Source organism: Aspergillus luchuensis, chromosome 8 (assembly GCF_016861625.1).
Source record: "Aspergillus luchuensis IFO 4308 DNA, chromosome 8, nearly complete sequence".
Taxonomy (NCBI): Eukaryota; Fungi; Ascomycota; class Eurotiomycetes; order Eurotiales; family Aspergillaceae; genus Aspergillus; species Aspergillus luchuensis.
This window is the reverse complement of record NC_054856.1, coordinates 1,382,031-1,408,485: the sequence shown is the minus strand read 5'-3', so window position 1 is coordinate 1,408,485 and position 26,455 is coordinate 1,382,031. Positions and strand designations below refer to the sequence as shown.

General features: G+C 51.6%; 11 protein-coding genes across 11 annotated transcripts; 7 read left to right on the top strand and 4 right to left on the bottom strand.

The window, feature by feature from the left end:
- Window positions 1–134: 134 nt before the first annotated feature.
- AKAW2_80503A (MICOS complex subunit MIC26/MIC27) lies at window positions 135–1,027 on the top strand (the record flags this gene model as incomplete). Its single annotated transcript, XM_041681530.1, has 3 exons — window positions 135–161; window positions 227–319; window positions 386–1,027. 3 exons carry the CDS (start codon window positions 135–137, stop codon window positions 1,025–1,027), a joined length of 762 nt encoding a protein of 253 aa, XP_041548464.1.
- Window positions 1,028–1,466: 439 nt separating this feature from the next.
- On the bottom strand, window positions 1,467–2,149 carry AKAW2_80502S (uncharacterized protein; the record flags this gene model as incomplete). The annotated part of the gene is made up of 2 exons (XM_041681529.1): window positions 1,467–1,572; window positions 1,635–2,149. 2 exons carry the CDS (start codon window positions 2,147–2,149, stop codon window positions 1,467–1,469), a joined length of 621 nt encoding a protein of 206 aa, XP_041548463.1.
- Window positions 2,150–2,622: 473 nt separating this feature from the next.
- AKAW2_80501S (cytochrome P450) lies at window positions 2,623–4,346 on the bottom strand (the record flags this gene model as incomplete). The annotated part of the gene is made up of 3 exons (XM_041681528.1): window positions 2,623–3,069; window positions 3,119–3,968; window positions 4,024–4,346. The coding sequence occupies 3 exons, from the start codon at window positions 4,344–4,346 to the stop codon at window positions 2,623–2,625; spliced, it is 1,620 nt and encodes a 539-aa protein (XP_041548462.1).
- A 730-nt stretch (window positions 4,347–5,076) lies between these two features.
- AKAW2_80500A (NACHT domain protein) lies at window positions 5,077–9,257 on the top strand (the record flags this gene model as incomplete). Its single annotated transcript, XM_041681527.1, has 2 exons — window positions 5,077–5,409; window positions 5,469–9,257. The coding sequence occupies 2 exons, from the start codon at window positions 5,077–5,079 to the stop codon at window positions 9,255–9,257; spliced, it is 4,122 nt and encodes a 1,373-aa protein (XP_041548461.1).
- Window positions 9,258–9,539: 282 nt separating this feature from the next.
- AKAW2_80499S (putative Golgi reassembly stacking protein) lies at window positions 9,540–10,698 on the bottom strand (the record flags this gene model as incomplete). Its single annotated transcript, XM_041681526.1, has 3 exons — window positions 9,540–10,322; window positions 10,375–10,458; window positions 10,525–10,698. The coding sequence occupies 3 exons, from the start codon at window positions 10,696–10,698 to the stop codon at window positions 9,540–9,542; spliced, it is 1,041 nt and encodes a 346-aa protein (XP_041548460.1).
- Window positions 10,699–10,916: 218 nt separating this feature from the next.
- On the top strand, window positions 10,917–11,817 carry AKAW2_80498A (RNA methyltransferase; the record flags this gene model as incomplete). The annotated part of the gene is made up of 3 exons (XM_041681525.1): window positions 10,917–11,002; window positions 11,065–11,510; window positions 11,573–11,817. The coding sequence occupies 3 exons, from the start codon at window positions 10,917–10,919 to the stop codon at window positions 11,815–11,817; spliced, it is 777 nt and encodes a 258-aa protein (XP_041548459.1).
- Window positions 11,818–12,032: 215 nt separating this feature from the next.
- AKAW2_80497S (uncharacterized protein) lies at window positions 12,033–14,439 on the bottom strand (the record flags this gene model as incomplete). The annotated part of the gene is made up of 2 exons (XM_041681524.1): window positions 12,033–13,357; window positions 13,422–14,439. 2 exons carry the CDS (start codon window positions 14,437–14,439, stop codon window positions 12,033–12,035), a joined length of 2,343 nt encoding a protein of 780 aa, XP_041548458.1.
- A 1,299-nt stretch (window positions 14,440–15,738) lies between these two features.
- AKAW2_80496A (GMC family oxidoreductase) lies at window positions 15,739–17,400 on the top strand (the record flags this gene model as incomplete). The annotated part of the gene is made up of 1 exon (XM_041681523.1): window positions 15,739–17,400. One exon carries the CDS (start codon window positions 15,739–15,741, stop codon window positions 17,398–17,400), a length of 1,662 nt encoding a protein of 553 aa, XP_041548457.1.
- A 936-nt stretch (window positions 17,401–18,336) lies between these two features.
- Window positions 18,337–18,717, top strand: AKAW2_80495A (uncharacterized protein; the record flags this gene model as incomplete). Its single annotated transcript, XM_041681521.1, has 1 exon — window positions 18,337–18,717. One exon carries the CDS (start codon window positions 18,337–18,339, stop codon window positions 18,715–18,717), a length of 381 nt encoding a protein of 126 aa, XP_041548456.1.
- Window positions 18,718–19,145: 428 nt separating this feature from the next.
- AKAW2_80494A (GMC family oxidoreductase) lies at window positions 19,146–20,635 on the top strand (the record flags this gene model as incomplete). Its single annotated transcript, XM_041681520.1, has 2 exons — window positions 19,146–20,358; window positions 20,427–20,635. 2 exons carry the CDS (start codon window positions 19,146–19,148, stop codon window positions 20,633–20,635), a joined length of 1,422 nt encoding a protein of 473 aa, XP_041548455.1.
- A 1,790-nt stretch (window positions 20,636–22,425) lies between these two features.
- AKAW2_80493A (DUF3591 domain-containing protein) lies at window positions 22,426–26,373 on the top strand (the record flags this gene model as incomplete). The annotated part of the gene is made up of 4 exons (XM_041681519.1): window positions 22,426–25,472; window positions 25,526–25,582; window positions 25,668–25,847; window positions 26,286–26,373. The coding sequence occupies 4 exons, from the start codon at window positions 22,426–22,428 to the stop codon at window positions 26,371–26,373; spliced, it is 3,372 nt and encodes a 1,123-aa protein (XP_041548454.1).
- Window positions 26,374–26,455: the final 82 nt, after the last annotated feature.

Genomic DNA, 26,455 nt, shown 5'->3' with positions numbered 1-26,455 from the left:
AAAGCCGCCAAACTCACGAAAAAAAAAGGCTTGGCGGCCGACCTCAGGCCGTCATTCCATCTTGAACCTCCAACTTAGCCTCTCTCTCTTCCACCTCCCTCCCTCACTTCTTCCCTCCATTGGCCTCCCCCATCATGTCTTTCCGGCCAATGCTGAAGCAGGTAAATCCCTCAGCTCCTGTTTCTTCCGTCTGCAACTTGAAGAAGTTTCCGCTAACTCCTTCCAGCGGGCTGTGGCCCCCATCGCGGCCACCCTTCTGGCTGGCGGTATCGCCCTCTACCCCCGGCAGACGGCTTTTGCAGAGGAGCCTCGCGATGCTGTACGTGCTTGGAATATCCCTGCTTGCTTTCGCTCGAATCCGCTTCTGACTTGATATCACGTTCAGAAAAAACCCATCTACGATGACTTCCCGACCGAGATCCCGGCCGTCTCCAAGCCCGTCGTCTCTCCGGCCCCGACCACCACCACCCCGGCAGCTCCGGTGTCCACTCCCTTCTCCTCTCCCTCTTCCCCTACGCCCACCGACATCCTGACCGCTCAGGTCCGTCAGGCCCGTCTCTTCCTGTACGAGAACTCCCTGGCCGTCGAGACTAAGTTCAACAACTTCCTGTCGCGTGCCCTGCACATCGAGAACGCCTTCACCAACACCGTCGCCTCCCTGGCCCCGTCGCCCGAGTCCGGTGAACGTCTGCTCCCCGGTGGAGTCTACGTCGTTGTGGCTGCCATGGCCGGTTCCATCGTGTCGCGGAACCGCGGTATCCTCCTGCGCACGGCGTCCCCGCTGGCCTTCGGTACCGTGGCTGCCTGGACCCTGCTGCCCGTGACCATGCGCAACGTGTCGGATCTGGTCTGGGAGTACGAGAAGCAGGTTCCGGCTGTGGCGGACACGCATCTGCAGGTGCGCGAGAAGGCTGAGCACCTGTGGTACACGGGGATTGCGCACAGCGGTATGGCGCGGGCCATGATGGAGGAGAAGATCGGAGATGTGCGGAAGAAGTTGGAGGAGGTGGTGAGCAAGGGTCATTAAATTGGCCTCTGTGTCAGTGTTTTAGAATGGGTTGATTTGATCTAGTTCTTGCATATGTACTTTAAGTAGACGAATGAGCGTTTACTATGCAGTTTCAGGAGACAGAGTAAGGTAAAGCACTGTTAACACTGGATTACGTTCATTGTTCCCTATTTCATATCAAAGTGGGTATTACTTATGTGTGATTATTCAAACCGAGTCTAGTACCATCAGATGTTCTCAATTCAGTACTGAACCAGTACTACTGCTATAACCGAACAATATGCCAAGAAACAACCAAGTAGTATACTAGTGGTAGTATATTGATCGACATAATATATTCTGATACTATCATACTAGACATATACTAACATCACTCATAACCCATCACCTCATTAAAGTATCATACCACACCCACACAACCTGATCCATCAAAATCCCTAATATCCACCAAACACACCTACACACTCTCCGCCCTACTACTCTCCTCCACCTCCCCCTTCTCCACCCACATCTCATCTCCTTTCTTCTCTTCCTTCTTCCCTCCAACCATCATCAACCCACACCTAGAGTAACAAAATTAGCCAACAACCCAACAAACCCATCCAAATCTCAGAATTCAACTTACAAAACCGCTGCTCCAATCCAACCAACCCACCCGACCACCAACCCGGCAACCCCCCTCCCATCATCCCTATAAACCAGACTCTCCTCGCCCAGACTCTCATCTAAATAGACAGTAACACGCGGGCCCACGTCCCCAAAGGACATCTTTCTGGTAGCCAGGATGACCGTGAAGGCGAGGAGACTTGTCGTGAGAAGGAGGGTTGCGAGGGATGTAAGTGCCTTTTGGATCCATGAGGGGTTGCTGCTGTTGCTGCTGTTTGACTTTGTGAAGAATTTAGGGAAGAGGAAGTAGATCGTGATGAATGTGAGGCAGGTCAGGATCGTCGTGAAGATATGGTAGGATGTTGTGGCGATGATGGCGGTGTCGTGGATGATGACCTTGGGCACGAGGGATGTTGCGGTGTGCGCGAGGTGGAGGTAGGTCGTTAGGGTGTAGGTTGTTAGGGAGAAGGAGGTGAGGAGGAGGAGGGTGGTGAGGAGGGATGTGAGTGTGGTTGGGAGGTGGGGAGGGGACATTCTGGTTATGTGTGTGTGTGGGTTGATGCTGTCGATGGGGTTGGATGGGTGTAGTTGAGGGGGAAGATGGGCTGATATTTATCCTATGGTGTTTCTCTACTAGTTGGTCTGGATGGTTGGTGGAAGTAGTCTAAGCTACAGACATCGGAAATTTATCAGTGGTTGATCAGGGTCTTGTTAGGACCGGTGCACCAAATTGAGCTTACGGTGGTGATGGTGGACGAAGATGGGAGAGGAGAGAGAGGAGAGAGTCAAAGAGACTAGTATGTTTTGAGGGGGAGTTTGCGAGTATTCGGGATGCTCGGGCGTATGATTGGCCAATACCCATAGAGGAGTAGAGTGCCGAACCCGTGAAGAGGATGAAATGGTGGGTGATTTGCTATCTTATCGATCTTATTCGTTTAGGGTATGATTAATTGTTTGTGATGGATTGGCTTACTGGTGGATATCGACATATTCATTTGTCAAGATAATCAGGCTGGCACCCACCGCAACTGCACCTCCCGGAGCTCCCTCACCTGCAGCGTCAACTTTGATATCGAGTCCTCCATCTGCTGCTGCAGTTTTCCTTTCTGCATCGGCTCGCACCGCGCGTGCCGGAACAGCGTCGCCATCGTCCCCACAAATTCCACCTCCGACATCTTCATGCCCGGACATATTCTGGGCCCTCCCGACCATGGAATGAACGTGCCCTTCGCCGGAGTCACCACTTGACCGGCGTCGTCGATCCACCGCGTGGGCCGGAACTCATCCACGTCCGCTCCCCAGACATTTGGGTCCCGGTGGATGCTTTGCTGCGAGATGAACACGTCCATCGGGGGCGTCAGCACGTGTGTGCCGTCCGCATCGGCGATCTGCTGCGTCGTTACCACGCAGCGTGTGGAGTGGAGAACAGGTGTGAAGAGACGGAGGGTTTCATACTGACAGGGTTAGCAGATATTCCTTACTGCTCTATATTGAATCACATACCATGACAGCCAGCATTCGTGGGCATTGAGCAAACACATCGTATCCCCAAGACGAAACATCGGCGTCCAACTGAGACAACTCCTCCCGCACCCAGTCCTGCCACTGGGGATACTGCGCGAGGAACATCACAGCATATCCCATTGTGTTGGCTGTCGTGTCGAAGCCAGCGGCGGTAAAGAGGAAGAGATTGCCGCTGATTTCTGCCTCTGACAGAAACAGCTTCGCAGAGCTCTCCGTTCCATGTTGCGCATATCGCACCAGCATATCTAGCAGATTGTGGCGCTTCTTAGACACCTCACTCGATTTAGTGTTGCGCTCCTCGCCCAAAATCTCTCTGACATATTCCGGCACCTTTAACATCTGGCGACCCAGTTGACGAATCGACTCGGGCATGAATGGCATCACTTTCAGCGAGTTTGGGATTAAGACCGCCTCCACGAACCGGTCCGTGACCATAGCAATCGTCTTGAAGTACGAGACTCTGGCGTCCTGCCAATCCTGCCCCAGAGTCTCGACAAAGTCAGGTGACCATGGCTGGTTCTGTCCGTACCCAGCCTGGCCGAGAACGTTGATGGCGATACTGCGAAGCCCGGTCAATGTCTCGCCGCCAGGATGCTGCAGGAGATACTCAAGCATAGCACGGGCCTGGCGACAGGCCTCTTCCCACACCTCACCCATGATGGCTTCATTGAGCTGGGGAGCGATAATGCGCCTCTGGCGTTTCCAGTCTTCACCATTGGATTGAATCAAGGTTGGTCCGAAAAAGCCCATGAATTTGGCTACGACTTCGGGCTGGTCGAAATCCTTGCGTCGCTGCAAGACGGTTGCGCCTACGGTCGGGTCGGCGATCCTATATGGGAGTCAGAACGATGTCAAAACAAATGTACAAGGGAACGATGGACTACCATAGTGAGCACTCATCAGGCGAGACAATAACAAAAATCTTGCCATAACGACGATGCATAGCATTCTTGTGACGAAACTCCCAGCCGTGGATGTGGATGTCCAGATGTTCGTAGAGCCATGTGGGAAAATAGCGCTTCAGCTGTACTTGAAAGGTCGGACCCACGATCTGCCAGAGCGAGTGGCGCGTGAACAAAGGGGTCACGACTAAGGGATATCCGCTGCGACGACCGATAATGTAGAAGCGGATAAAGGAGAGAAGTTTGTAGAGGAGATAGATTCCGGCCAAGATGGCCAGGGCGGTGCGCAGCCTCATCTCCGCCATTGCCGACCGGGCTGACGGCGTTAGGGAGCTGCAGGGGGAAGGAGAATGCAAATAGTGAGACACAACGGTGGTTCCGGAAAGTGTCAGCGACAATGACAGCTGAGCTACTTATATGCATGAACCAGAGGCGGTCAAATTAACTCAAAGGAAGAGCGTGTCAGCACTAAGCTTGACTGGTGGGAATCCTGGTGTGGTTCCTGCTTTGGGATGGGTCAGATCTTGGTACCTGATGGGTATTTTCTTTGTCCAGTTCACGACTATCTTCCCAGGAGAGCCCAATTACTGGCTTATACAGGATCAGGGCTGCGATGGTTGGAGCAGCGGTGGGTTGGCCAATCGAAGGATGCGCATTATTAGTATCAGGGCTGGTTCCGCGATCGGGTTATCCACCTCGACCAGTAGTACTTACTCTCACATAGTACTACTACCCATCGATGGTCCATCAATCCTTCATCGACAAGAAGACTGGTTTAATTTGACGAAAGATCTCTCAATCTCGTCTACTAGTACTAATTAATAGTATTTCGATTCCACGATGACGGCTGAAATCTGCTGTGATTGGCCATCTTTAGTGGCGGCACCAGCACTGCCTTCCTTCCTCCACCACCACAGCCTTGCGTGTCTTCCTGGCTCACCATCTTCATCCATCCTTCTCTAAACCCACCATAGCCTGTCCATCTCTGCTGGAGTGGTCTATGTATCGTCACTCTTCTCGCAGCTCGGGTCCACGATGGCGACCGCTCTCACCAAAGCTGCGAGACTGAAACCCGAAGTTCGTCTGGGACAGGCTATCTCCGAATTTCAAGCCGACTGCTCATCGCGGGAAAAGGCCACCCTGCGATCATACCAGGCTGCTGGAATCCCACCAAGTATTCGTGACGTGATGCAGTTGACTGCGGAGATTAACCGATCGGCTGGCCTTCAAGTACGATGTTTCGGGTCGCGGCTAACAAACATTCTTCAGGCGGTGCAGGAGTTCGCTGCACTTGGGGACATTGTCCTGGGCGCCTCGCAGAGCCTCCTAGCCTGTGGCATCTGGGCTGTGGTACGAATGTCGCTTCTGGTAAGTATTCTGTAGCATGTATGACGTTCCGTGGAAAGCCTCTCTGATAGGGTCTTCAGTCCATTGTCAAGTACTCGACCTACTTTGAACAATTATCGTCCATGCTCATGGCCGTGGGCCGCTCTGCACCTCGTTATCAACTGATGGGTGCTATCTATCCCAAATCCCAACGGCTTGGAACATCAATGCTGGAATACTTCATCACCGTTGTGCAGCTATGTCATCATGTCATGAAGCTGAGTCGGAAGACAGCCTTCGGCCAGTGGGCTTCTACTTTGACGGCTTCTCTGAAAGGCTACCAATCCGACCTTGAACTCTGGGCGACCGCCATCAAAGAAGAAGTGAACTTACTTATGGTACAGCAATTATCCCTAGAAGCTGAGGATAATTCATGGTTCAGGTCTCAAGTCACTAAACGCTTCGAATCTCAATCGTACGCAAGAAAGCTGAGGGCGCGCCAGCGCGTAATGGATGCTTGTTCTACGTATGACTATGAACAGGACTGGAAGCGGATACGCAAGCTTGGTACTACGACTATTCTGGAGACCTCGGCTGTGTACAAGCACTGCAAAGCCCCACAAGATCCACAAGGGCTACGATCGCGTACACTCGTGTGCATAGGCAAGCTGGGATCGGGGAAGTCCGTCGTTCTCGCCAATATGGTGGATGACCTCAATTTGGATGTAGGAAGGAAGGCAGTAGTGGCGTACTTCTTCTGCCAGCATGATTCGACGCAAAGTCTGGCTCCCAAAACAGTAATAGGGTCCTTAGTGCGACAGCTATTGCAATCGGCAAATGACTTCGATGCTGCACGCGATTTTCTCGGAGACAAGCGTTCTCTTGAGGTTGACGATATTGTGACTTTGCTAAAGCATCTACTTCCGACGCATTTCGAGGCCTTTTTCATCCTTGATGGCTTGATGCACTGCGATGCGGAAGCGCGACAAGTCATTCTGACATCTTTACTGGAGATCCAGAAATTTATCAAGCTGTCATTGTGTGTGTCTGTTAGGCCAGAGCCCGCTGGCTCTCTACAGGAACTAAATCAGCTTCCGAACCGGCAGTTTCTCTCCGTGGAAGATAACAAATCCGACATCGATGCTTTCATTAACGCCGAGTTGGTGAGATGTCTCGAATCCGAAAAGCTTGTAATAAACAACCCTGCCCTTATTCTCGAGATCCGGGATAGCCTTTCTCAAGGAGCCCAGGGAATGTTTCTGTGGGCGTCTCTGCAGATAGAAGCCCTGTGTCTGGAGAGAACAGACGCTGATGTGCGAGATGCCATTGCAAATCTGCCTAAAGATCTGTCGGCATTATACACCACGATATTGAGAAGATCAAGCGTCTCCGGTGCCACGTATCAATCCAAGATTCTGGATTTGGTTGCGATCGCATGCAGGCCACTGACTACAGAGGAAATGACAGAAGCCCTTGGTGTGATTCCTTGGAAGACATCTTGGGACCCCGCGAGGAGATTGAATGACATGCATGCAACATTAAGCTGCTGTGGGAGCCTGCTTACTGTGGATGAAGAAAGCTCGAGTATTCGAGTAGTGCATCATAGTGTGAAAACATATTTATTCGACCAAACCGGAGGAGGTCTTGATGCGAATCGTGCAAATCAAACCATGGCAGAGATTATTGTCACCTACCTGAATTATAATGTGTTCTCTAGGCAGTTGTCGACAGTGAAGGCACCTAAAGTTAGCTCCAGCTCAGTGACAGCAGCGGTGGTCAACTCGACGGTTCCCGCTCGTCGCCAATCCCAGAACTTTGCATTGAAGCTGCTGAGATCGAAGAAGAGCAATGATAAGGATGTTGGCCATAGTCTAATGCAATACCTGAAAGCCTCCAGGGCAACTGACAGTGTGCCTTGGGCCCTCTACCAATATGCAGTGGAATGGTGGCAGGAGCATATTTGGAGTCTTGACCCCGCTAGGCCAAATCTACACAAGCTCCTGATAAACCTATTGGAGGCGCACGGCTATGACAAACCGGACTCATTTGGCCAGACGCCGCTATCCCATGCCTGCCAATGGGGGAGTCTGCATCTTGTTGACTGGCTCCTTGTCCATGGTGCTCTCCATACCGACGATCTTTCCGGACATTCCCCGCTCTTCTGGGCCATCAATGGGAGGCATATCACTGTTGTTGAGTCCCTGTTGCAGAGTGATGTTGTGGATCCTAATGTGGTAGGTCCGTCAGGAAAGTCACCTCTCACATCTGCAATACTCATGAGAGATGTCAAAATGACCGAATGCTTTCTTGGCTGTGACCGGGTAAATCGGAACCAGAGGGATTCCGACGGCTATACCCCCCTAATAGCCGCTACGCTCCTCAACTTTGTGCAAGCAATCCCAATGTTTCTGTCGGGCCCGCACACCGATATCTTTGCCATGGCTCCATCCGGAGACTCGGCCCTTCATCTGGCTGCCGCAAACAAGGGCCATGCAAAAATATTTCATCTTCTTCACGAACAGGCGCGGTTAGAGGAGAAAGGCTCTCATGCCGTGTCAATGGGCAACAAAAACAGGGAAACCCCTTTATGGCTAGCAGCCGCTAATGGGCACATGGAAGTTGTCGAGTCAATTCTCCAATATCCTGGCCTTGAACTAGACATGGGTGATGCTCGTGGGGAAACCCCATTCTGGGCTGCGGCCTCCAATGGCTACACAGAGATTGTCAGATACCTTGAGAGCTTAGGTCGCGTGGATATTAACCATCTAAACATAGCTGGTCTTTCTGCCCTGGGGGCAGCGGTATTTAACGGCCACGAAGATGTAGTTCAAGCTATGATTACCATGAAGGGTCTAAACCCGAACCACAGCGGATTTCGAGCGGCCACTCCGCTGCAAGCAGCCATCCGCCTGAGAAACGAGAGGATAGTCAGGCTACTGATTGGACACGAGAAAACAGAAGTCAATCGACGAGCCCATATTGGCACAACGCCCCTGCAGCTAGCAGTCGAGGAAGGATGCGAGGAGATTGTGGCAATGCTCGTCTCTACCCGTCGGATCCCTCATAACCGGTGGGGTCGTCGAGGCGTAACACCACTGTGGACAGCTGCGAGCCGTGGCCACAGCGGCATCGTCAGGATCCTGGTTAATGCGAAAGGAATCGATCTGAACTTCCCACGCATGCATGGCGATACAGCGCTTGGGATAGCGGCATTCAAGGGACACGTGGAAGTAGTCCAGATCCTGATCTCCACCGGCCAAGTCGATCTCAATCGCAAGGATCAGAACGGCACAACGCCACTGTGGGCCGCTGCGGACAATGGTCATACTAAAATTGTCAACATCCTTGCAAGCACTGATGGGGTCGATGTGGAATGCCCCAACGCGACAGGTACTACGCCGCTCTGGAGAGCTGCATCGAAAGGCTACTATCACATCGTCCAGGCTCTGGTAAATACTGGCCGAGTGGATATCAATAGTGTGGATGTTGATGGTACAGCACCCCTGTCTGCGGCCGTGGCAAAAGAACATGATGATATTGTAAGATTCTCGATCGACATCGGCGTGGATGTGAATGGCACAGCCCCTGTATACAATCTTCGCACAGAGCAGACACCTCTGTGGATTGCCTCCTGTAATGGGCGCACAAGCGTCGTGAAGATGCTGGTAGCTTGCCCGGACATCCAGCTCAACCAGCGCGATAGAGAGGGGTATACTCCGCTAGGGATTGCGGCGAAGATGGGCCATGCGAGCATTGTGGCCATTTTGGCCAGTACTCCAGGGGTGGAACTGTTTCAAGTGGATAGAAACCGCCAAAGCGCCTTGGAGATTGCACGGCAGGCCGGCCATGAAGCTGTGGTCAATGTGCTCGAGGCAGTAGATCACACATAAGTGTTGGCATAACGCCTGAGCCTGTTTGATCGGGTTACCCTTGCTATATGGCCAATCTGCAAGACTACAAGTGGATCACCGTGACTGAATAGCCAAAACGAACGCTGCCAAGTCACGCCTTGATCGGAATTGGGAATGAGAAATCAACTTGATATCGCTTTCCTGATGCAGCAGTGCAATAGTGGCCTAGTTACTGGGAAACAATGCATAACAGGATTTATTAAGCCATCATAACAACCGATCTTCATGACTACTGTACACAATTGATCTCTTAGCCCTAGTCTATTGGGCAGCCGCTGGCGCCGGACTGCCCGAGCTAGGCGGTGACCGCACCCCAGCCTTGGGCGGAGGCGGTAGCGGCGTTCCCCTGCGGGACGGCGCAAAGTCCTGCTCCTTGCTCTTCTGCTCGCCCTCCGCAAAGTAGTCATCAAACGACACAGCCGCAGCTGACCCGGTATGACGCGTCTTATGCCGACGACCCGCAGACGAGTGACTAGCGGGTGACGCCGCCAGATTTCTCGGAGGTCCCGACAACGGCGGAGGAGAGGTCATATTCGCCGGGACGAGGAAATGCCCAGATGGCGGGGGTCCCTGACCCAGAGCTTCCACTACCGGTGCGGATGAGCCGTCATCCCGCGTCTCGAAGACGACCTCACCGGGTCCCTCGACTTCCTCGCCCAACCCAACCGGCAACCGGTGTAGTGCTCCGAAGCCCAATTCCGCACCGAGCGCTCCTTCCCCTCCCCAACCCCGTGTCGGCACCAGCTCGACCTCGCGCACCACGTCAAACTCGCTGTTGTATACCCATAGGACTAGTGTGCGGTTCAAGTGGTCCTCGACGAGTTCCCCGAGCGCTGATTCCCCGCGTAATGTCCCGCTCGGAGTGCCGATGATGTAGTCGGAGTGTGGAAGGAGACCTGCGCGGTAGGCGGGGCTGAGTGGAGATGGGATCGAGAGGACGTGCCAGATGTTTTGGGTAGAGGAGAGGGGGGCCAGTTGGAGCGCCAGACCCAGATCGGGGTTGGATGCGGGGACGGGGATGGAGACGGTGTGTGTTTTTTGGCCCTTCATGATAGTATTAGTCGAGTACAGAGGAGGTTATTGGGTGTGTTTGTACCTTGGCGCTCCAGACTTCAAAGGTCACGCTGGATCCGGCGCAGTTGCGCACTTCCGTAGCGAAGAGGTTGGGGTCGGGGTCCTCCTGATAAGGTAGTTAGTCCAGCCCGCGCATAGAGACAGCTCTGTCTGAGGAGTCAAGTCTACTCACTATTAACCGCCCATTAATCCCGACAATGAAATCGAACCACGGCTCCAGAGGGAGCTCCGCATCCTTGTTGCGGAGGACTTGGAAGCCAAACGAGTTGTCGCTGGTGCTTTGGGCCCGCGCCTGTCGGGTAGGCTCGGCATCCAAGCCAATAAACCGATTCAGAGCCCCGAACATGTCTGCTGCGAGGGAGGGGGGTATATGTTTGTGGGGAGAGAGGATGGGAGCATTGGGCAGTGCGGAGGAAAGCCAGATGCGCAACGTGGAGAGCTGCCCGGCGCTGCAAACATTGCAAACACCGGTTATCGCTTATCGCAATGGCTGATATCGTCGCGATGCGATTGCGCTCCGCCTTTAGCTTCAGTCCTTGATCAACTTTCATTTATACTGCGATCATGGCTCGGGACCCTACCGTGGAGGTTCCTCCTCCAGAGGTACACCATTATAATGATCTTGGCGAGGTGCCGTGGGATATTCAGAAGTAATATCATCATCCCTCGTCTATACGCTGCGGAACCGAAATCGACTAACACTGCGGAACAGCTACTGGGCGCAACGCTACAAGATCTTCTCCAAGTACGATGAGGGTGTCTGGCTGACAGATGATGCCTGGTTTGGTGTAACACCGGAGCCTGTGGCAAAGTACGTGTTCTCTTCTCCACTAGCAGGAGCTAAGCAACTAATTCATCAATGCAGCAAAATAGCAGAACACATGGCTCAGTCCGCCCCCGCAGGACGCAGCATCCTAGTAGATGCATTCGCCGGCGCGGGCGGCAACTCCATCGCTTTTGCTCTGTCCGGTAGATGGAAGCGCGTCTACGCTATCGAGAAGAATCCCGCTGTCCTACAGTGCGCTAAACACAACGCCAAGATTTACGGCGTGGCGGATAAGATCACCTGGTTTGAGGGTGATTGTTTTGAGATTATCAAGAATCAGCTGAAGGATCTAGCACCGTATAGTGTCTTGTTTGCTAGTCCGCCATGGGGTGGTATGTGCCCACATTTCTTTTCAACCTTGTAGGTGTCTTGGGAGCCAGCTGATCTGTTATAGGCCCCGGGTATCGCTCTGACATGGTGTTCAACCTGAGTACAATGGAGCCATACTCACTAGCGAAGCTCTACAAAGAGTACTCCATGTTTACAGAACACATGGTTCTGTATCTCCCCAGGACATCGGACGTCAAGCAGATGGCCAAGGTTGTCAAGGAGGGTCAAAAGTCAGTGGTGATGCATTACTGCATGGAAGGTGCTAGCAAGGCGTTGTGTGTTTATTATGGTGGCTTTAATCTTGAATAATGATGCTCACATTGATATCCCCTTCTTTCTCTTCTTTTGCTACTACTTCTGTCCCATTCTATTTTTCTATCGGACAATCTTCCCAACATTGCTTGGAGTCCTCGCATGCCGTTAATTGTACAGTACCGTTCCCAGTATCTATGTCATGCTCCATTCTCTTTCCGATTTCGCCAGTTTGCTGGCTTTGGCTATGCTAATGCAGTACCATCTGTATGCTACATACATCTCGGATCCCATGGCTCCAGGCTATGGGACAATGTATTCCTCCCCTGCAAAAGCAGTCCCTCTTCCTCTGCTCCACTCTTATCACCACCCGAGCTGACACGTATGTTCCAGTGCGCGTAAACTGCCATAACATGAAGTTCATGAAGTAGGAATTCAGCATGTTGTACGTATAGTCTCCGATGTTTCTCGTTGATACCGTCATCATTCAGAACCTCACCCAGCCGCTCTGCTGCCTTGTGCGTGTAAAGTTCCATGCGGTCCTGACTCCTCAACCACTGCCGAGCTGCTAGATGCACCAGACGATGCATGGTTATGCACTTATCACTTGGTCGGATAGCAATGAATGAATAGGCTTTTAGAAGCCCAAGGGCTTCAACCATCTTTCTTCTCGACAATGGTCGTGGAAGAAACGATTCCGGTATACTTTGCTGGCCGAGACAGGCCAATAGTGAGAGGTACTCGGAAGCAAGCGGATCGAGCCTCTCGATTTGACGAAACGAGGCAAACCAAGTCAGGACTATTGGAATGTCAGAAGCTTCGTAGCGCCCATCATTTTCGAAATCTTCACTCAGAAGCTCCACAACGTCTTCTTCCTGCTCATGGAGAAGCATCAGATAGTCATATACTCCTATCTCATTTGCGTTCATGTATGCCGCGGCTTGTGTAATAGCCTGTGGAAGGAAGGCTAATTGTTTGACGAGATAGGTCGTGGCGTCTTTATCTTCGACTAGGTCTTGTTGGATCAAGGATTTCTCCAGTAGTCCCACTCCGGCCGCTTCATCGAGATCTCCCACATGTATCACATCATGCGATGCAAGCTTCACGGCTAATTTCCGGTTGCGAGTAGTGAAGATAATACGACCGTGCCTGTTGGAAGGAAGGAAGTTCTTGAGAGGTGCAGTTGTACCGCTGCCGTTCATCCACATATCCATGTCATCGGCGCCATCCAGGATTAACAGCCACTTATCATTTGTCTGGCTGAGAAAGGCCTGAACTTGCTCCTCCACTTTTGCTGGATCTACATCCTCAATCCCTAACGTTTGTGCATTGGTCATACAGGCTTGTCGAAAAGAGTCGTTGTTCTTGCATGGGATCCAGAAGATCGAACAGTCGGAACCATTGTGGTGCATGCGATATGCTAGCTCTAGAGCTATCTGTGTCTTACCTATGCCGCCCAATCCAGTAACTGCGAGTTTTCCTCGTTCTTCAGGGTTGACAGCCCATTCTTCCAACTGGGCAAGTTCGTCTTGGCGGCCCACAAAACGATGATTTCTGCCAAAAGGGACAGAAAAGTGACGAGACAAGCCCTTCTCTGCTATTTATATAAGAAGATCGAACAGTGAGCCAAAAGTCAGATCGGTGGATCATTCATCACTAACCTTGACGAGCTTGAGGCCTCCAGTACCCCAAAAATGCCTTCGCTGCAGAGGCTCCTGTCACTGCAGCGTATGCTTGCCATAGTTTGTTTTTGTGGCTATCCGCATAGTCGCACACACCTTTTATCACGACACACGGAAAGATATCCCACACCCCTGCTCCCTCCATTTCGAACCCTATAATCTTGTCCTTTTTCGCAATTTTGTCGCGGTGATATCCAGACTTCATCACTGCCTTTGCGCAGGCAACTGTTCCAATATTGGCCGAGACACCGATTTTTTCCACAGGTTTTAGACAGCGGACTATTTGGCTTTTGTCGCATCCGAGATCATCGCAGCTTTTTGCTAGAGCATCTTCACAAATATCATCGAGTGTCTCACTCACTAGACAGGCGCAACTGGCATTGCAGTCTTCTTGGTGGTGCTTGTGGACATAAGAAGCGTCAAAGAGGATATCATCAATTTGTGGATGGCACCACTTCTTATCTGACTTTTGTAGTTTCCGAACATACTGCATAATTTGAGATTCAAATTCGTTACGGGAACGAGTTGATCTCAGGGCATTGAGGAGACTTCGTATCTCTGCGTTTGGCCTTCCGAGAGCTTCCTGGACCTCGGATTTTCTTTCGAAAGACCCAGGATATTGTCTGCCGAAGTTATACAGTATCAGAGAGTCACTGATAACTACATCACCCAAGAAGATATTCTCACTCTTTGAAACCGTTGGGACCCCGCCGCATATACCGACAACTAGGGCAAGCTGAATCCTGGGGTAGCTGGCTCGCAATGCTGAGGCGACAGCCGCGGCGTTGGTAGTTCCCATTCCTGGCATATAGCAAAGAACGACATGGTGGTTACCGACTCTCCCGTTAATGTAGAGATTGGTATCACCTTTTTGCTTCCCGTAATACTTGCTCAACCGGTCATAGGATTCATCGAAAAGGCATTCAATGGCCTCCGCCTCAACGGGAAGGGAGCAAAATATTGCGATTGTGAACATGTCTCGAGTTCGAGGGCGCATTCCACCTTTCAATATGACCGGCAAAACAATATTCACCCTCTTTTATCGTATTGTAAATTCCTCGTCAAAACTCGAATTTGTGAGGTGGCTTGTCGCTCCATTCATGATGATGGTAAACGGCATACTGCGGCCTCAGCCTCATCGACTCATCGCATCCGCCAACCACAAAGCTGCAATAGGCGCCGTAGGAGAGGGGTAATCTGCGCTTGACGGTGGCATTACAACAAATTCCTAGAATTTGTCCGAAACACTATGAACATAAGCACAAGTTATAATAAACCGCCCAGACCTTTTCATACCGAACCCTGGGGTTTTCGGAGGCAGAGATTTCGAACCGAATATACCCGGTCTCCTGGAATCCAGGTAGATTGATATCTGTCGACGTATGTTCCTTTAAACCATACAATGTATTTAAAGCTCACATCATCTCTTTAAGCTCATTCTCTAGAGTCGAGAGCTCTCTCTAATAGTCTGCAACATGAGATGAGTTAATGTCTCCAAATGAATTTACGTACGTCGATGATTCCAACACTCGACTCACTAATCCCGGATATGGCTTGACGCTACATTCGTATGCTAGCACTATTGTATGGGGCGGGTTTGTATTCGTGTGAAAGGCCACGAGACATGATGAGTCGTCGATTCCAAATAGCGAGTCTGGCGGATAGCTGCAGTTGGCACGATGATCGACGACGTTCGTTGCCAGCTGGCATGATGTACGGCCTGCTGTTGGGATAAGCCTTTTCGATAATTGGGTGTAACGCGTACTAGGTCCCCTCTTGTGACAGGACAAAGCACCTGTAAGTCTTGGTTAATCAAAGTAACATGGCTGTTTGACTGCCCTATGTGAGTGCATGCTAGTGCAACAAAACCGGTCCCCATAAGCGGTGATAGGATATAGCAGTCAGGGTTCAATATGTGCCACTGCAGGCTAATGCGCCTGGCTTAGAGCTGGTGCGGCCGCATTTCTTTGTCTGTTCCTTGTAATTGTTTGTTGACTGCCAACGAAGAGGGGTTTACCGCAGTATGAGAACCAATTAATTCTCTGAGAATATTTTGGAATTGTACTACGTTCAAGAATAGACGGAATGTCCTCTTACGACCTTCCGTAGCTGTCTTGGCTTTGCTGGCCTGGTCAGCCTTGCGTGAGATGAACAGTTAAATACCTCCGTAAGCCCCGCACCCTCCTATTGATTGTCAACAGATTCACTACTTTAACATAGCCCTACTCTCGTCTTTGCAAATCCACATCTTCTTCAATTTCCGGTTACTAGTCATAATAGTCAAATCATACTAGCCATGTCTAACTCTTATGATTATATCATTGTCGGCGGAGGTCTGACGGGCTGTGCACTAGCTGGTCGGCTGGCTGAGAAAGACGAGTCACTAAGGATCTTGATCATTGAAGCCGGACCTAACGTGGTCGATCATCCTCTCACTAGCACTCCGTTGGCATGCTTCGGTGCTCATCACTCGCCTCTAGACTGGGACTACACCACGGTGCCACAGAAACATCTTAACAATCGCGAATGCTACAACGCGGCAGGAAAGGCACTGGGTGGAGGCACAGCTATAAACTACGGGACCTGGACCCGCGGGAACGCTACCGACTACAACCTCTGGGCAAAGCTTGTCGGGGACTCTAGCTGGAGCTACGAAGGTCTACTTCCTTACTTCAGGCGCGTCGAGACACACTACGATCCCAATGTTGACCAGGCTATTCACGGTACCAGCGGCCCCATCACCAATACCATTGTCGAGCTCACCAGCCCGGACCGGAAGTATCCCCTCAAAGAGCCTGTTCGCTCTGCATGGGAACGACTTGGCGTGAAGTTCAACCCTGATGCCAACGCTGGAAGCCCGCTCGGCCTAGCTCACTTTGGAGAGAACTGGCGTGAAGGACAGCGTCAACTTGCTAGTGAGGCGTACGGATTGTCCGGGCATCAAGGCATTACCACTGTTACCGATACTTTGGTCGCAAAGGTGGTTCTCAAAGGCCAAGATGGTGAGCAGGTCGCGACAGGAGTTCAAGTCGTCGATGGACAAGAATACCATGCCATAAGAGAAGTGATTATCTCTGCTGGAGCGTACCGCACCCCGCAGGTTCTCATGCTCTCTGGAATTGGACCTGCAGAAGAGTTGGTGAAACACAACATCTTACAGCTTGTGGATGCCCCAGAAGTGGGCCGTAACTTCCATGATCACATGTGCTTCCCCCAATGGTGGAAACTGCGTCACCCTGAACAGGGTCTCTCTATGGGAACTCCCCTTTGGGATAGTCCAGCGTATGGCATGGGGGTACCTTATGATTGGAACGTGACGCTACAGACTCCTGCAGAGGAGTTGATCAAGGCGTTCAAAGCAGACGACGGGCAAAATCCACCCGAAGATCACCCATACTTTGAGGCGGGCTTTGCGCACACTGAGGTTCTGGTCATTTACGCACCGATGAGTCGCGCCGTAACTGGCTTTGAAACAGCCATGGATGGCACGCACATCAGCACGGCTGTCCTCTTGATGGCCCCTACAGCACGAGGCCAGATCACTCTGGCTAATGCAAATCCGGAAAGTGCACCCGTCATTGATCCCAACTATTGTTCCAAGGAAGTGGACCGAGCGATTTTCCGAGACGGAATCCGGCGAGTGGCCAAGCTCATCCTAAACACGCCGGAGGGTCAAGATATGGTGGAGCACGAAGTACCCAGACCGGGCAGTGAACCCATCACACTCGAGTCCACCGATGAGGAAATCGACAGCAACATCAAGAGTGGTGCGATCACATTCTTTCACCCAGGTGGCTCGGCGTCCATGGGCAAGGTCGTGGACACTCAACTCCGAGTGAAGGGCGTGAAAGGACTGCGAGTTGCGGATGCTAGTGTGCTGCCTGTGCCTCTGGCGGCGCACTATCAGGCTATCCTTTATGCAGTGGCAGAAAAGGCGGCGGATCTACTATTGAACTAGGCTGTAGGACGTTTGTGGTCTTAGTCGGAAAATTGACGAGAATGAATCTGTTGTCTTTCTCTCTCTATCCCATACGAACCCTAGTTCATTGTAGAAGTAGTCATGGCTGACAACTATAATGATAACTAGCAATTACCGGCATTGCTCAGCCACCGAGGTACGAAGGGCACGCTTACACTAAAATGATCTAGCTCCGAACTCCCTCGTTTCATGGACCGTTGTAAGAACGGATAAATCCCTCAAGTAGTTCCCTGGCGGAGAATATAGCGGAAGCGAACCGAATGACATTTCATGAGATACGCAGGGGGCCGACAGGTGCTCTCTGATCGGAAATGCTGCCTACGCTGCTGAAGTATGGAATCGGGATGCCGCTTCGGAAAGCCGGATATAGATTCGGTTTCACTCCGGCAATAGCGCTTTGAAATCGGTTTGCCGTGCATGCAAAAAAACGCCTCATTTCGGTCTGCGGCAAGTCCGAGGAGCGGAATTAGAGAACCGGGATTACAATTCTCGGTTTAAGGATTAATCAGTCTATTACAAATCCGTATTTCAGGAACCCGTCCTTCCGGGTTGGCTGGTTATAACCAGAGTATCCACTTTGATATGGAGCTTCCCGCGTGGCGAGACCCAAAGACCCTTGAAACCCGCTGTTTTATAATCATGACCGATCACTGACATTTGCTGAAGAGAAGAAACTTTGACGATGAACAGCGGTTCGAGAGTCTAACGGCATTACATTGGGTGGGTCACGGTCTTAGCATTAGGATTCTTCTAAGGTTTTTTTCTAGAAGTCTCTCTATCGGTAGTAGACATGTAGCCCTCTTCAATGCCTGTATAAAGAGACAAGGTCTGTCTCTGATCGTAATGTTGCTCATCAAGTGTAATCATTAGGGAGGCATTCAATAATTTCCAACCCCTCCTGCATCTATCACCAAGATGCTTTTTTCCTCTCTTGCTCTCGCGGCCTTCTCGTTAGGCGCAGCCGCCAAAAGTCACACCGGCTCATCCCCTCACTATGATTTTGTCGTCGTCGGCGGAGGCACCAGTGGTTTGGTTGTTGCCAACAGGCTTTCGGAACTGAAGGATGTCACTGTGGCCGTCATTGAGGCCGGTGAATCAGCATTGAACAACTTCAATGTGTCTAATGTCATGGGCTACAGCACGGCATTCGGGACGGAGGTGGACTGGGCCTACCAAACCGAGAACCAGACATATGCAGGAGGCTTGCAGCAGACTATCCGTGCCGGAAAGGCACTTGGAGGTACAAGCACAATCAATGGTAAGTCATTCTTTCTTTCCCTTACAAACACAAGGTAGATACTTTGGTATTGACTAAATCTCCTACAATAGGAATGGGGGGACGCTACCGCCACACCAGCCAGGCTTCCTCCACACCGGCCTCCGCTCATGCCACACCCTCCAGCTGCCTTCCGCCTACCTTAGTAGGTAAGGCGTACTCCCTTTTAGGTAAGGTTTGCTTTTTTGGGTCAGGCAAAACCCCACCGCCTTCCTATCTTAGATATGTGCTGCCTGAGGTCTGAACCTTTACTGCCTGAGGTCTAAACTTTATGCCTCAGGTGATAATAATCCTGAGGTGGTAAGCGGTAGTATTCTGCCTGACCCAGAAAGCAAGTCTTACCTAAAAGGGAACGAGCCTTATCCTAAATGGAAGGTAGAGGGTGTGGCATGAGCGGAGGCCGGTGTGGAGGAAGCCTGGCTGGTGTGGCGGTAGCGCCTCCCTAGGAATGTCCTATACTCGGGCCGAAGACGTACAAATTGACATTTGGGAAGTGCTCGGGAACGAGGGTTGGAACTGGAAGAACTTGCTTCAATATTATAAGAAATCGGAAGGCTTCCAGGTGCCCACTAAGGACCAGATCGCTCAAGGTGCCAGCTACAATGCTAGCTATCACGGTTTGGACGGCCCTCTGAAGGTCGGCTGGCCTACTTCCATGACCAACGGCAGCGTCTTCCCAGTTCTCGAACAAACCTTTGAGAAACTCGGCGTTCAGCATAACCCCGATTCTGAAGGCGGCAAGATGGTCGGATTCACTAGCCACCCTGACACCCTGGACCCGGAGATGAACGTGCGCGAAGATGCTGCCAGGGCTTATTACTGGCCATATGAAGCCCGCTCGAACCTGAAGATCATCTCCAATACTCGTGCGAACAAGGTCATCTGGGCCAACTGCACCCAAGGAGAGGCTGTTGCCGTCGGCATTGAAGTTACTAACGCTTACGGCACGGAAACCATTTACGCTGACAAGGAGGTCATCCTGTCGGCCGGCGCGCTCAGATCCCCTGCCCTGCTCGAGCTGTCTGGTATCGGAAACCCCGACATCCTTAATAAGCACAACATCCCCGTTAAGGTCAACATCACCACGGTCGGCGAAAACCTACAAGATCAGACCAACAACGCCCTGTCCTGGGAAGGTGTTGACACCCTCACTGGATTGGCAACCTTCTCCGTCCTGCCGTCTGTGAACCAGCTCTACGGCGATAACGCCACTGCCTTGGCTTCCTACGTCAAGTCCCAGCTTGCTAGCTATGCTAAGACTGTCGCTGACGCCTCGAATGGCGCTGTCAAGGAGGCTAACCTCGTGGAGGCCTTCGAGCACCAGTACGACCTGATTTTCAAGTCCCAGGTCCCCTATACGGAGATCGTCTTCGCTCCCAGTGGGCAATCCTTCGCCGTTGAGTACTGGCCTCTTCTTCCCTTCTCCCGCGGCAGCGTACACATCCAATCCGCGAACGCCTCTGACTATCCTGCCATCAATCCCAACTACTTCATGTTCAGCCAGGATGCCGAGGCTCAGATTACGGTGGCGCAATACATTCGGAAGGCTTTGGGAACTGCACCTCTCAACAGCCTTGTAGGAGAGGAAGTTACTCCTGGCCTCGACGTGCTTCCCGCTGATGCTTCCAGTGCCGCTTGGACCAAGTGGGTTCAGCAAAACTGTAAGCCTTTATAATTAACCCGAAACGGAAATCTGCAGCATGGTCGCTAACTTACCTATTTATCGCAGACCGAACAAACTACCACCCCGTCGGCACCACCAGCATGCTTCCCCGCGAGAAGGGTGGCGTTGTCAGTCCCGAGCTGAAGGTTTATGGCACCAAGAATCTTCGCGTCGTCGATGCATCAGTCCTGCCATTCCAGCTCTGCGGCCATCTGACCAGCACTCTGTATGCTGTCGCTGAGAGGGCTTCCGATCTCATTAAGGAAAGTTACTAGCTTACAGATGATAAGCAGTGTGCCAGTTAGACATTTCAGTCACAACAACAAACAGATATAGACGGGATATTAGCACCAGTCCACAAACTGCAATCGGAAGATTCTTCCATCCTTGAGCGACTTTCTGTCCGGGGATACGGTCTGGGATGGGAAGATGATCCGACCCAGGCGGCTAAGTTAAAAGAATGTAGTGAACTAGCAACTACAGCTGAAGGGTGTCAAAGGATTAAATATCAATGCCTACTGCGGCACATTCATAGAGAAATACTACAAGTCTGGTTTTCTGATAGTGATGTGTATTTACAGCGTAACCAGAAAGCGGCAATAAGGCCTGTAAAAATGCATATCATTAGATGCCTTCGGTGGCTAAGGACTAGGACCACTAGTACAGATGTTTATTTCTCGTTGTATGTTTTCTCCTCAGTCTCTCTTTTCTGTTCTCTCCTTTTACTATATCCAATCATCTATTCAGTCGTACTTATACGCGACCTCCCACCACAATCGTTCACAGCTACCGCCAGATTGCTTTCTTTTCCAGTCTTGTGGTACATTGAGTAAAAAGCTCAACCATCATCATGGACTGGTCCTAGTATTGAAGATGGAAAAGCATTGGAATTTGAATATTTCGAAATATGGCTTCAGATAGATCGCAGGGAACTGTAGAAGCTAGTCAGATACGAAATACCAGCATCAGTTCTCTGATTGTAGGCCCAATGTGCTGCATCTCAGCCAGCCAAATCCTCTGAGAAATGTGTATATGATCATCCCCCTATCCACGAGAGTATTCAATGACTCAGCCCTGCATTCTCATCTACATAGAACCATGGCTCGGCTATCCTTATACTACAGAGTAATGCTGTAAACTTGTATTTGGGTGTTAGGGCACTCAACCTTTGCTTATTTTCGTAGTCGGCTCTCTCTTTCCCAACTTCTACCTAAATACTGTCTTCGGATCCCTTCAATCATTTGAGCTTTGATAAATGCATGATGTGAGTTACAACCTAATTGGCAGAGTATACTACTTCTACACACAGTAGTAATGGCTCGGAGTTGAGTATCATGCTTTCATTTTATTACAGCTTCCTCCCCTACTACAAGTACAACTTCTAGTACCATTAGCATATCAATCGAAAGGTTATCGGGCACTACAGCGAGAAAGATAATGACATTGAAATTACTAGCTCAAAGCTATATATATTTGCAACGTGCAAAGTATATTTTAACCCTTCAATGGGTTTAGTTTGGTGAATCAAGAGATGATAGGCCAATTAATGTCAAGCGTGAAACGTAAAGAGACTTTGATCCAAGTTCTGTTTACTGACAGAATTGTGCGTAGTAGCAGGACTCCAGATTGAGGGAAGTAGAGGGCGAGAATCATTGATGTTGTCGAGGGCTGTCTCGAACCGCAGATCGCACTAACCGAATCCAGCTAGTGCACCTCGTGACACGAACCGTTCTCAAAACAGCCGGAGTGTTGCGCGACTGGTCTTAGCAGCCAGCCGGAATCTCCGACGGGAGCGAAGGAGAGACAGCATTATTGCTTGTCCGAGTCTCGGCCAGTCGAGGTTGAGCTCATCGAGCTATCCTTTTCATCGCCTTTAACCCGTCCAGGTCTCTGGTAGACAGGGTCGTCTCGATGCCATCTCACAAGCGCGCCCTTTCTATCTCACCTCACATTCACCACTCGATGCCCCGCGTCTTCACCACCTTGTCTCCCGGGCGCTGATATCTACTCTCTTTCCCAGCTATCTCTCACCTCACCATCCTCCATCTCAGAATTCATCATCAAAATGCCTCACGCAACCGAGCCCCCCGCGCCCGACGCGGAGGATACCGCCTTCGAGAATGTGATGCGACAGATGAACGGTCCCTTCGGGGAAGGCGACATGTCGTTCGATTTCCTCTCCCGCGACTTGGAACCCGGCGAAAAGGCAGACGACGCGGTGGACTACGAAGATTTCGATGACGACGAGCTACCCGAAGAAGAAGAGCGAACCGGACCGCCCGCCGAAAATGGACTCGGGGAACAAGAAGACGACGCAGATAAAGGCTTGTTTGAAGCGGAGGAGGATGATCTCTTCGGTGGCCAGGAGGACGAAAATCAACAACCACCGCGCGATGAACTGGACGACCTATTCGGCGATGGCCCCTCTTCTCCCCCAGCGGAACATGCCGACGCAACACGAGATTTGTTCTTCGAGGAGGAAGGTGAGAGTGCGAAGCCAGCAGAGGCTCCGGAGCCTGTCGAATCCGCGCCCGCGCAGCCCGAACCCGTGCCGATGGACGAAGACGAGGACGAACCTATGCAGGAAGATGAGGCCTTGAGTCCGACAGCGGAGGATATGGACCCGGCTTCTCTTCGCGCCTGGAAGCTCCAACAGGCTCTGTTTGCTATGTCGTCTTATGGTCCGGAAAACGTGCCTGCGCCGCCAGAGAATGTCGAGGAGCTGTTGCAGTCGCTGTTCCCAATGTTCGACAAGAATGCTCTTCCGCGTTTCCTTGAGCTGATCCCCCACAAGAAGGCCTTCTTTGTCGGAAAGCAGCCTCTGAAGCCCCCGAAGCCGGTCATCCCTAACAAGGTGAATATCGAATTGGCTCATGACCAAGAGCGATCGTTCAAGTCTGGAGGCCAGTCGCTCAAACGTTCGCTGGAGTCGGAGCATTCCGGCGTGGTTCCCGTCTTGGAGGCGGCCCAGGAGGAGGAACAGGAGATCAAGGAAGAGTTTGATCAGGACACAGATACGGAGGAAGTGCTCCCTGGGGGTATAACCCATCATGACCTTCGTGTTGTCTGCGCGGACTGGGATGTGAGGGATGACTTCTCCATCATGGACGTTGAGGAGGCGGAGGTCAAAGAAGCCGATGTTGATATGGAAGACGACTGGCTTCTAGAAACCACTCGCCCCGCGAAGAAACGGAAAATTGGAAGAGATCCGCTTGAAATCGTCGCCTTGTCCCATATTGATGTACCAGTGATTGACGACCCGCAACAAGCCACTTCCCGCATTGCTCAAAAGGTGACCGTTGACATGAACGATCCTCATATTCTCCTTGACGAGCGAGGAGCGGAGGCTGCTGCGCAGAAGCCAAAGGCGCTGGGTGCTCTCAAGCGGGACGAGTTGGATGCCAGTGTCACCAAACGTCTGACCTCACGTTACAACATTTCGAACGATCAGGCATACGATATGCTGAAACAGAACCATCAGAACAAGGTTCGCAGTACCCTGGGCAACGTTACCTTGGAGCACAGTATGCCTGCCCTGCGTCTGCAATGGCCTTACTACAAGACCGAGCTGTCCAAGGCCGAAGCGCGTTCTTACCATCGCCCTGCTCTCTCTTTCCGGCCTGGACAGACCTGTTGGTTTAAAAACCCAGCTTATATCAAACGAAAGCACCAAAAGGGCAAGGACGTCAAGCAACTTTACGACTCTACAAAGTCGCTCTCTTTGGCTGACAACTCCAACGTTCTGCTGGTGGAATACTCCGAAGAGGTTCCACTCGTGCTGTCGAATTTCGGTATGTCAAATCGGATTATCAATTACTACCGGAGAAAGAGCATGGAAGACCCCACTCGCCCCAAGGCCGAAATTGGCGAAACCGCGGTTCTCCTCCCTCAGGATAAGAGCCCCTTCTCCATCTTCGGACACGTGGATCCTGGCGAGGTGACGCCGGCCATATCTAATTCTATGTATCGTGCCCCATTGTTCGTGCACGAAGCCAAGAAGACCGACTTCTTGATCGTGCGTAGCAGTACTGGCTCTGGTGGTAGCGATTATTACATCCGTAACATCGAGAACCTCTATGTTGCTGGTCAACAGTTCCCGTCGGTAGACATTCCTGGACCCCATTCACGAAAGGTCACAACGGTGGCCAAGAACCGGATGAAGATGCTGGTATACCGCCTGTTGAAAAAGAGCCCAGACCTTCGGCTCTCTATCAGCGATGTCACCGCACACATCCCAGGAACCAGCGATATGCAAAATCGACAAAAAGTCAAGGATTTCCTCCAGCACGACAAAGACTCCAAGTACTGGGTGCCGATGGAACCTGTGCCGGAGCAGGACGTGATTCGGTCGTGGGTCCAGCCCGAGGACGTTTGTCTGCTTGAATCTATGCAGGTCGGTCAGCAACATCTGCACGACACTGGTTTCGGCAATGATGCCGAGAAAACCGGAAATGAAGGCGAGAAAAAGGAACGGGAAGACGAAGACAGAGATGGCGACGAGGAAGGGGAGAGCTTCGAGCAACAGATGGCACCTTGGAAGGCAACCCGCAATTTCCTCCTAGCATCGCAGGGCAAAGCAATGCTCAAGCTACACGGTGAAGGTGATCCTACGGGGCGTGGCGAAGGCTTCAGTTTCATCAAGACATCAATGAAGGGCGGCTTCAAGGCGGTTGGCGAGAGTGTGGAAGATAAGCTCGATGCCCAGCGGCTCAAAGAGCTTGGGGGCCACAGTTACAATGTTGCCCGGCAGCAAAAGTCATATGAAACGTCCATCCGACGCATCTGGGATTCCCAGAAGGCCAGTCTGTCTTCAACAGTCGAACATTCGGACGAGGAAAGCGACATTGACCGCGAGGAAGAGGAGGAGTTCGGCAAGCCAACCCCACGATCAGAGGCTCCCACTCCTGCTCCTTTCCGCCGTGACGACGAGACGATGAGTCAATTCAGCAGGATGAGTATGCCCGCCGACCAAAAGGGCAAGGTTTTGCGCATTATGCGGACGCTCAGAGACGAAAAGGGTCAGCTCTACCAGAAGGAACAAATGATCTGGGATCCCCGGGTTATTCGCCACTACATCCAGCATCGGCACCGGGTGGAGGCACTGACCACCAAGTAAGCACACCCTATCGACCTTTGACATTTATCAGACTAACTGACCTTCTTAGACTTGAGTCCCTTCAGCCAACGGGCGACAAGGAGATCGACGCTCGTAACAAGAAGCTGTACGTTCCAAATACACCAAATTCTAACAACCTCCCCTACACCCAATCCCCTCCAAAAACCAACTCACGCACTAACCCCCCACAGCCTGGAAGCCGAACTCAGCCGTCTCAACCGCAACAAGGAACGACGCTTCGCTCGCGAGAAGCAAAAGGGCGCAGCCCGCGCATCTGCAGGCGACTCCCCGGCCGATGGCGGCAAATCCGCTGGGACACAACGGAAGTGTGCTAACTGCGGCCAAGTCGGCCACATCAAGACAAACAAAAAGTGCGTATGCCATAAATCAGGTCCCTCCTTTGGATTTCCAAACAACCCCTCAGATTTCGACCTCCCCTTCTTTACCAAGAACCCGTAGTCCTTTCCAGGGATCCCGTACTGTCAGGTTCGGCTTCGTAATTTCCTGGTGCTAGCCCTTCTCAGCCCAGGTCGAGGTCCCGCCGACTACTATGGCCCAAGAGACAGAGGACTATTCCCTTACCCTATCCTACACTTCCCCCATCTAGCATACCCCCTTCTGCCAACTTACCAGCAGTTTCTCCCACCCCCGCACTGCAAGGATTGATCTTTTCATGCAACATATGCATTTGACACAAAAGCGCAAACCAAAACACAATTCATACACAAGAACAGCAGCAAAAAGCAAAAGGAAAAATCACAAACAAGCAGCGCGCTAACCAATTTCCACCAATTTCTTCTCGCCTACAGACTTTGCCCCCTTCTCAATGGTACCATGAAACCCGAAGACCGTGTCACCGATTCCGCCTTCGCGATGGGTGCTCCGCCCGCGCTGTGATTCTTTCACAACATACACCATTCCGCCTCCTTCCTCCACGATATACCTATCTCTATCTTCTCTTTCACCCCCCTTCTTCTCC